Source organism: Tasmannia lanceolata, unplaced genomic scaffold (assembly GCF_043159265.1).
Source record: "Tasmannia lanceolata isolate RefF3 unplaced genomic scaffold, GAP_Taslan_0.1 ptg000013l, whole genome shotgun sequence".
NCBI classification, from domain to species: Eukaryota; Viridiplantae; Streptophyta; class Magnoliopsida; order Canellales; family Winteraceae; genus Tasmannia; species Tasmannia lanceolata.
The window spans coordinates 3,615,411-3,626,197 of record NW_027518690.1 but is presented as its reverse complement, the minus strand read 5'-3'; the positions used below and the strand labels follow the sequence as shown (position 1 = coordinate 3,626,197).

General features: G+C 36.9%; 1 protein-coding gene and 1 pseudogene across 1 annotated transcript; one reads left to right on the top strand and one right to left on the bottom strand.

Annotated features, from left to right (window-relative positions):
• Positions 1–287: 287 nt before the first annotated feature.
• On the bottom strand, positions 288–6,299 carry LOC143890599 (transcription factor bHLH94-like; annotated as a pseudogene).
• Positions 6,300–6,448: 149 nt separating this feature from the next.
• On the top strand, positions 6,449–10,242 carry LOC143890598 (protein neprosin-like). The gene is made up of 4 exons (XM_077395310.1): positions 6,449–6,547; positions 8,777–8,863; positions 9,052–9,273; positions 9,940–10,242. The coding sequence occupies exons 1-4, from the start codon at positions 6,449–6,451 to the stop codon at positions 10,240–10,242; spliced, it is 711 nt and encodes a 236-aa protein (XP_077251425.1).
• The last annotated feature ends 545 nt before the right edge of the window (positions 10,243–10,787 follow it).

Genomic DNA, 10,787 nt, shown 5'->3' with positions numbered 1-10,787 from the left:
CTAAAGCTGTCCGTGGCAGCTATCTTTGTACTTCACCTTGCGTAGGTGACTTTATAGAATGTAACACTCTCTCTCTCTCTCTCTCTCTCTCTCTCTCTCTCTCTCTCTCTCTCTCTCTCTCTCTCTCACACACACACACACACACACACACACACAACACATGAACACGTTCAACTGTACATAAAGGTTCTTAAAATATAAGAGAGTAAGAGAGATAGGCTCTAACAACATGCAATAATTTTTATGATAAAAGAGAGGAAACTTGGTGAATTACATAGAAATTTGGCTCAATTCATACTGGCCTCTTCTTGAATCCTTCCAAGCATTTGTTTAACAGCAGTTGCGATTTCATCAACCAAAGTAAGCCCACTGTCATCCTCAACCTACATGAATGGAGGGAGTTTGATTAGTGAATTATATTGAAGTATAAATGATCAAATAACACCAACTCTACTTAAGCTTTTGGACTGATTAATTATTTCACTTGGTATCAGAGCTATTGCCTCACGGCTCTGGGTTCGAAATCCAACAACTATTTGATAATAAAAATCCACATGCACGGCCAACCCAAAAGAGAGGCTACATATGTCATGTGTACGGCCGACCAAAAAAAAATTGTGGCCACATGTGAGGAAGAGTGTTGAAGTATAAATGATTAAATAACACCAACTCTTAACAGATACGCTTTTAGAATAGTTGGTTGTTTCACAAACTATTCATGGAAAAGAATAAGAACACCAGAATAAAATAGTGAGAGAAAGGTGATTTTTTTTAACCTTGATAGTGATAGAGTGGAGAACCATTTGAACAATGGTGGTTACATTGAGATGAAGAACTGTGAGATGGATGTTTTGCAACCCGGCCACCATTTTCAAGAGCTGCTTAGGCCACCTTTTTTAGAGTACTTTGAGGTTGGCATGACTTTCCACCATGGTTACTTCAATATCGGCAATGGAGGAGCGATTCCCTGCCACCGTCTCATTCGTCGAGTTGGAATTCACTGAGCAAGAGGAGAACTGAGGGAAGGCAACGAAATTGGTGAAAGGAGAGGTGAAACCTGCATCTGATTGTTGTGTTTTTCTCTTTTGAGCTTCAAGAGATTGGAGAAGTTGTTGAAACTTCTTAACGAAATTTATAGCCCCTCCAATTATAGATGCTTGGTCACTCTGAGAAGTCAAAGAGAAACAAAACAACGAGAGCTCGAGGATTAAAACATTACAAGTAGATAAAGCATGATTGTAATATAAGCAAAGTGCTCTATATAAGCACTGATTGTGCCTAATTGTAATCAAGTAACATTAGTGAAAATAATCTTTTTCATGGTATCATAGCCGGGCGATCGGAGCCTGCCCTGGTCACAACATCGAGCGTGTTAAAGTATAAAAGATTAAATGACACCATCTTCAACAGCTCAAGCTTTTGGAGTAATTGGTTGTTTCACATGGTACCAGAGCAAAGGTCCTATGTTCAAAATTCCTCCATACTAAAATTCCACATGTAATGGCCAACCCAAAAGAGGGGCCACTTGTGCCACATGTAGGCCAATCCTAACAAGAGGGGCCACACGTAAGGGGGAGCGTTAACGTATTGAAGATTAAATGACGCCATCTCCAACAGCTTAAGCTTTTGGAATAATTGCCTGTTTCACATGGTATCAGAGCTGATTAAATAACTCCATCTCCAAAAGCGTAAGCTCCGGTGCCATGTGAAACAACCAATTACTCCATAAGATTAATGCATAGGGTTCACTACTATCTGTGGTAATAGAATTCCCCATGGTGCAACTATTGTAGTCATTCGAGCTCACCTCATCGACAGTATGTGCACCTCCTTCATAGTTAAACATTGTCAACTCAACTCAACTCAACTAAACCTTTGTCCCAAGCTAGTCGGGGTCGGCTAATGAATCTTTTAGAAAATTTACACGAAGAAAGTGAACGGATCTACCCTATTCAAATTGACTAAGTCTAATCTTGACACTAGCTGGGTTCGTCTACATGGATCATTTTCTTCCATTCTATCCCATCCAAGGTCTTGTTCTCTGTTATGTTCCTAGCTCTCAGGTCTTTCCTTACTGTCTCTACCCAAGTTGTTTTCGGTCTTCCCCTACCTCTTTTTACTCCATCAACTTGGCATGAGTCACTTCTTCTCACTCGAGCATCCAAAGGCCTACATTTGATATGTCCAAACCATCTTAAGCGGTACTCTCTCATAGTTAAACATTGTCATGACAAAAAATGTAGGTTAATAAAAGGTTAGGGGTCATATAATTTCAGACATTAATCTCCATTTGACGGATATGTATTATACTCCCGAAAAAGAGAAGAAGAAGAACTTTAATTGCGATTGAGCTTCTTGATCAATGGTCAAGGATTTGTTCTTCACCCGGGAGGTCGGAGGTTAAATCCCAGCTTACACACAAAAAGAAGAGAAGAAGAAATAGGAGAAAGCTTTAACTCCTAATTGCATTAGGATGCGCTCTAATTCTCGTATATTTCAATAGATTTTACAACTATGTACACACGAACGTATGGGTGGGCTCATAGCTTCAGAACAATTGAATATCACCCATATCAATTTGAATTAGAATAACACTTCGGAGTGTATGTAGAGGAAAATTTTAATCCATACGGCCTGTTTGGATTGCAAGAATTATATATCTGGACAAGTTTGGAAAGGAAAATATTCCTAAACATTTCTACTTTTTGAAACACAAAAAATATAACTTGAAGCAACCCTATTCAATTGTTATATTGAGGGACCTTCGATTTATAAGAATATTTTGGGCTTTCACCGGCATTCATGAGCGCCTGTGAAAACATGGATGAATGCCGGTGTAACGAAGGTTTTGCCGATCGTTGGTAAACACAGCGTCCCTAAAGGGTTACACCAACGTTCAATAAAAAACGTTGGTGAATATCTTTACACCGATGTTTACGACCGTCCCAAAAAAGTTCTTAAATGCTGGAAATTACAAATTCACCGACGTTGGTGAAAAATAGCATTCACTGACGGTATTCTAGCGATGGATAAAAGGCTTAGTCTTTACTCTCGTTTATAAAATAACACTGCCTGATTCCATGTTTCACTTACGGTTTGTGACCGTCAGTGATTGTTATATCCACCGACACTTTCATTTAAACGTCGGTGAATATTTTATTCACCAACGTTTTTAATCAACGCCGGTAAATATGCATTTTTTACTTCAATTACAAATAAACCCCAAATAGGGTACAAAAACCTGCTAATTTTGACGTACATTTAATACCTGCTATTCTGTCACACATTCACATTCAATCCCATTAGAGAGATGTGTGGATCAAATATAAAAGGTGGCACCTTGATTATGCACATGTATTCGTTGGCACTATATAAAAGCTTAGGTTTTGATATCTCCTACTGTTTGAGCTATTTTTAACGAGGGATTGGGAGAGTCTCATTACCAAGAGGTGATCAAATGCTTGAGGATTATTGACTCTGCTAGAGATGTAGAAATCAGGCTGCGGATAGTTGTTGATGTAGTCATTGCGGCCAATATTAACCATGAAAATGGCTTTAGCCAAATACTCAGAAAGGGCTTCCCGGGTTTAAAAATTTCTTCTCAAATAAATTTCTAGAGTTTCATGAAAGTAATCAGTTTTTCAAGGAACAGGCGCTCCCCCTGCAAAAATCCACAAGTTAGGAAATGGGTTTCCTTTGCTTACACATAGGATTAAAAGAAATAGGTTCCATTTATTTATAGGGCTACAATATTTACACCCCATATTTCCCAGTATGTCCTGCCCTTCGGTTTGTCTTTTCTTGGAAATGACTTCATTTTCAAGAAAAAAGATACATAAAAGATGGAAACGCATGAAGACATAGAAAAGGAAGTGGAAATATTATTTTTCATTATTTATATTGCAAACGAAGATAATGCTTGCGTCTCTTAGCCATTGCTGATACATAAAAAGGGATATATGCAACGCGTATAAAGGTTCAATAGTCATAAACATAGTAAGGGATTTGTTAGGCAATTTCGTGGAAAGCCATTTCCACTACAAGAAAAAGGGCTTTCACCGGCGTTCATGAGCAAATCCCAATAAAATAAATCTGCCCCACTGACGAATGCTCTTGATAAAATATTCCGATCAAAATTTAATTCCCAAAAAAGGTCGATGATGACACCAAACCATAGCGAACAAAAGAAAATACACATAAACATGCACACACTCATACAGACATACATATGCATATGATGCTGACATTTCATTTGGGTGACACAACTTATAAACGTTGAGGAGTATTCACCAATAAGAGTATGCAAGAAAGAAAATAAGCTCTAAAAGCTCCAATTGCCATGTGCCCCTGTGGCAATTTCCAACTAGGAAACATGTAATATAAAGACCAGCAATGTGGGTATGAAATAAAATATATCCCACATTTCCAAGTGACATTACATACTTCAATAAACTAATGAATATATAAAAGCTGGGTGGAGTTCACTTTTAAGTCATGTTAAGTGGTTCCATAGGTATGTTTTTTTATAGAAAATAGTATACAATTAAACCCTAGATTGCAGTCTAGAATTTTGAAGATTTCAAAAGTATACAATTAATTCCCTCATGTGAATTAAAATGTTCACAAGCAGTCCCAGAGTTGAGTTTGAATGCAGCCAAGCAATCAAACAAATTATTGTATAAAATTATATGGAAAATGATTGAAGTTGAGTGATTCCATCAAGAAGAAACCATGTATGAATGAAAACAAACAAAGTCGTTATTAACAGACCTCGAGCAAAACAGAAACATGGTTTAGAAAATATGAAATAATTACCTCTTGTCCTGATATTTCATTAGAGGGAACAGAAGGTGGTGTGATGGGTTTTTCATTTTTGGGTTGGGGATTGGCCTTTGGTCTGAATTATCTGAAAAAGAATAAGACACAACATACATGAAGCCACTTCCAAAAGAAAAGGAAGTACAAATAGATCTTATATGAAATAAAAAGAAGATAAAAAAAATTGCCCATTAATTCACCTTTCGATATGTTGTCTTTGGTCCTTATTGCTCTGAAGTAGAAGTTAGCCTTAGATTATGGAACGCTAGGCCACTTCTTTAGTTGAGGATCTGTCATCATATTTTCACTTGGAAACTATATTTCCAACATTCCAAGAAACATTTAAGTTACATACAAATAAAATCATAGAATTGAGGGCAGCTCCTTCGCATTACAAATTCAGAGATGATTACCTTGCCTCCTTTGGAGCAGTGTTGAAGAACACAAAACTTACGAATTTCAACCTTTAAAACGAATTTCTACCTTTAGAGCAGAGTTGAAGAACACAAAACTTACATATATACACTGAAAGCAAAATATGTTCCAAAACATAAGGATGACAAAGTCAAATACAATGCACTAAAAAAAGAGGCAACAAAAGCCACAAACATAATAAACATTGTCTCAAGATAGCCCGTGAAACATTAACTCCGAACTGAATACGTAAGAAACATAAAGACAATGTCGATCAGGTACTCTGGGCTCATCTAACATGATAAAGAAAGGGAACACAAACAGATATCGAATCAAAAATCAATATACTTGTCGATGTAGTAGTTATGATCATCATTCAAATTTCAATCTGTCCTCGTATGTAAAGTACTTACCAAGAAGGACGGCCAAGCGATTTCTCCTCCTAAAGCATCTCCAATACAGTCATTGAGTTCGGATTCTCTCATCAGAGGCTCTTTTGGCTGCAATGCAGCCGTGATCTGCACCTCAATGAAAAACTGTCCTAATGGCTGCCCGTTGACTAGATGTGTCCGATCAACGCTCTTACGAATGATGTGCGCCACTTCAACCCCCTCATTCGAATGCTCAATAAGGTAACCTTAGAAAATGAACAATGATTAGGAATAAAAAAAATAAGCAGTTATTTATTAAGAAGAAAACCAAGACTAGATTTATATTAAAATTCAACGACATTTATACCCAATCGTCAGTGAGGTCTCTATGGCTATCAGAGGAGGTTGCACGTGATCGTGACGGAGTCGGATCGTCGGGAGGCTAACATATAACAAGATAGATACATAAAGGTAATAGTGGCCTAGAAGAACTATTTACTGAAATAATTAATGACTTACATTGATATTTTGGACGTACTAGAAATGAGCTAAGAGTACCGACAGCTATCGTTCCATATTGGCCTGATTTTGTTCCATTTGGGCCTTCTCTCTCATACCTACCACCTCGTTTGTGAGTTGCTCGTTGGCCCTTTCAAGTGATGCAACCCTCTCTTGTGACATCACACCACTGCGCATAGAGCCAAATAATACATTAGGGGTAGGTCCGGGCCCCATCATGTGCACTCTGTCACGTCTCTCGACACCAAATATCCAGCCAAGGCTGTCATCTGGGGCGGGTGCTGGGCTGATATCGGGATGCTGATATTTGCTGTGTTCTGTAGATCATGTCCCTCCAGATAATATTACCTAATCAGTCATTGAATTATATGCATATCATGGATATGACGAAAAGTGAACTCTATTATCATATTATATTGAGAATAGTATTTCTGAGCTAGAGCTAAGATAAGCTTATCTGAGCTTGAGCTCAAAAATAGCTGTGGGCCCACATTGTTGGGTGATCCAAAGCATTCATTTGGAAGCCCCTATCATGGATAGGGTGTCCACAAAAACTCAGCTCCATAGGATCATCCTAACCCTTCCATTCGTGGAGGGGAAAATGAACAGATATTGTTTCTCCACAAATTTGCCCATTTTTACCTCCACAAATGGAAGGATTAGGATGATCCTATGGACCTGATTTTTGGTACATAGACTATCCATGATAGGGTCTTATAAATGAATGCTTTGGATCCCCCCCAAAAACTTGGGCCCACATGAATTTTTTATGCTCGAGCTCAGAAACACTATTCTCTCTCTCTCTCTCTCTCTCTCTCTCTCTATATATATATATATATATATATATATATATATATATATGAGAAAACGGTTCCTACACATATGTGTAGAGAGTTCTCTACACACTAGCTTAAAATACAGTGGGGGCCCACATTGTTTGGGTGATCCAGGCCATCCATTTTAAAGGCCCTCACATAGATAGGCTGTCTACAAAAAATCAGATCCATAGGATCATCCCAACCCTACGATTTGTGGAGGTAAAATGGATGTCTTTAAACCTTCACAAATTAGTCCATTTTTTGCCTCCACAGTTCGAATGGTTAGGATGATCCTATGGATCTGATTTTTTGTGGACACCCTATCTATGTGAGGGCCTTAAAAATGAATGGTTTGGATCACCCAAATAATGTGGCCCCCACTGTATTTTAAGCTAGTGTGTAGAGAACTTATTTACACATATGTGTAGGAACCGTTTTCTCTCTCTCTCTCTCTCTCTCTCTCTCTCTCTATATATATATATATATATATATATATATAGGGTAATGATAAATTCGCACCCCCTGTAGGATGATTCACACAACTTTAACGAGAATTGACGTAAAAAAACGTTAAAGTCTGACACTTTTTGACGTCAATTCACCTATCCTACAGGGGGTGCAAATTTGACACACACACACACACACACACACACACACACACACACACACACACATATATATATATATATGGGAAAGGTGTGCGTACTCGGTCGAGTAGATAAGCTTATCTACTCGGTCGGGTTAAAAACAGTGGGGGCCCACATTTTTTGGGTGATCCAAACCATTCATTTGAAAGGCACTTACCTAGATAGGGTGTCCACAAAAAATCAGCCTCATAGGATCCTCCTAACCTATGCAATAGTGGAAGGAAAAATGGGGAAAAATGGACAAACACAGCTTGTCCACAAATCTGCCCATTTTTCCCTCCACTGTTGGATGGGTTAGGATGATCTTATGTGGCTGATTTTTTGTGGACACCCTATCTAGGTAAGGGCCTTTCAAATGAATGGTTTGGATCACCCCAAAAATGTGGGCCCCCACTGTTTTTAACCCGACCAAGTAGATAAGCTTATCTACTCGACCGAGTATGCACACCTTTCCCTATATATATATATATATATATATATATATATATATATATATATATATATATATATATATATATATAAAGGGAAATGATATCCCCCCATGGTTTCTGTGAGAATGGTTCACTGCTTGAGGATAAATTCACCCCCTTTAACATTTTTCTTTACCTTTAAAACTTAACTAATAACATTAAAGGGGGGGATTTTATCCGTCAGAGGGGGCGAAATATCATTTCCCATATATAAAGTGTGTGTGTGTGTGTGTGTGTGAGAGAGAGAGAGAGAGAGAGAGAGAGAAAGATATGCTTTCTTGAGCTGTATCTAGCATTGGAGTTTTTTTACAATATTAATAACTCAAAAGTAGTAACGAGATATTTTGTTCACCTGGGTGTCGTTCATTTTGTCCACTTACATGGCCTATTGTCACGACGAAAAAAAATAAAACCATACATTTTACTACTAGAAGGTTTGATCTGGAGAAACAGGGCCTGTGGGTTGAATTCCTGAATGCATTCTTTCCCATTTCAGTCTTCTTAATGGGGGAAAAAACGTAGAAGCACTAGTGAGAATGGCAGTGCATTAATTATTCTCAGAATTTTGAATGGTGTAGGCATAATTTGGCTCCTTTGAGCTTAGGATTTGTCTCACACATGCACACACACAAACAAAACACACACATATATGGTACATTGATACAACATACATATTGGTAAAATGAGACAAATATTGTTGGTCTTTACATTTTTTGCAGGATGGATATGGACAGATATTTAGTTGTGTTGATATAAACAAACAACCCGCTTTCGATCATCCCTTATTGATGAACCATAAGATCCAGGTTTTTAATTTTCTCCTTATGTTATCTTTCAAGTGATATGTTCTTTTCTCTGTTATGTATTAATTCTGAGATTTTGTTTCTCTTTGACATCACTTTGGAAAATAAAATGATTTAACTATGAAAAATATGTTCTTTTCTTGGAAGAAACTAAAACCATACTTTTATTGATGGAAATTGTCTCTATGCAGATGGGTCCAGGATCTCTTCCAAAAGTTATTAAAGATAAAAAGGCTTCATCATTAGGTGTATCTTTAAAGGTAGGGCTCAAGGATGGAGGGTGCCCACTAGGAACAGTTCCTATTAGGAGAATTACGAAGGAAGAACTAAAAAGGGCTAAATCTTCCCCAAATATTGGGAAAGGATATCCTTCAAATGCTCAGGATCCTTCAAATGATGAAGGCAAATTTCGCGTAAGTCACATTTATTATCATCCAATTTTACTTCAAATTTAAATTTATGATGGGAGGAAAAGTAGTTATGTTCAACAATAATTCAAATAATTGGAAACTTAGACTTGAAAAGTGAGGTGAGTCAAGTCTACTGGACCTACACGCTCAATACTCAATTAAAAATCAAGTATCTTTTTACATCAAAATCTACAAAATTTATAAATTATGTGGGTTCTTGTAGAATTTCATTAGAAAACCCAATGCAATCATCTGATAACTCAACACGTTTTCTCTCAAGTTTAGACAATTGTTTTTGAGTTTTTGAGTTGAATTTCTATGTAAAGCTGAATAGATATGTCTTGTTACTATTTGTTCAACCGGAAGCTTTATATTATTGATAGCTAATAGATATAGATTCCAATTTTCAAGGATATATCTAACAACCCTACCTTTCTCACCATGTGTTCAACACCAAATTAATAAAACTTTTCATGATAAGGTAATTTTTAATTAAATAAAAAATATACCCCAACTTTCATGCACATGGAAACAGTAACTGAATAATTGGAACATCTTAAAAATGTATCTTTCTTTTCTTATGAGTATATGATTTAATTAGTTTTATATAATCTGTGTTTGTTTATTGCTGCCACATAACTGGCTAACAAAAATGTGATTATTGCTCAGTTTGAATTGCAATCTACATATAAAGATGGTGGCGCGGAGTTTGGATCCTGGGCAGTTCTCAATACATGGCAGCCAAAAATTACAGGCAACCAAAGTAGTGGTTCTCTTGTTATACTTCGTGATGAGTCACCACCTGAACAAACACGCTCGATACATGCTGGATGGTTGGTAAGTTTTCCAATTCCACCATCCATTATCGTTCGATACGTACTTTATAAAAAGACTGAATTATCTATTGAATGTAATAGAGGATTGACAAAATGTCATAATTCCAAGATTGGACAAGGTGCGATCTTAGCATAATTGTAAAAACATTATCAAATAATTCATTGCTATACAACATGCTCATAAGGTCCTTTCTATATTTGGTTGTTCCCTCAGGACCTATTTTTTTCCATATAAAATGGGCATAAATCAAATTTTATGCCCATAATTAAAATTTCTTTTTACGCATATTTTACATTGAAAGAAATGGAGCCTTAAGAAATGATCAATCATAGTAAAAAGGCAAGATCATATCTCATACTCTTGTATTCTAATTTTGAAGTTTTTCAAATCTCTAGGTAAGTAACGGATTATATCATGACTTTCTCCCCCACCTATCTACAGCATGGACGGTATGCTTCAACCATAACTTATTGTTTCTGTCATTTAAATTCATTAAAATTTGTCACTGAGATGCTCTACTAATTTTTTCCTTCGTTTATTCTGCTTACATACAGAATGATAATCACCAAAAAACGGGCTGCTATGACTCTCTCTGCCCAGGTTTTGTACAAATTTCCAGAGACTTACCTGTAGGCATTGGTCTTTCCCCAACTTCGATCTACAATGGAACCCAGTATTAC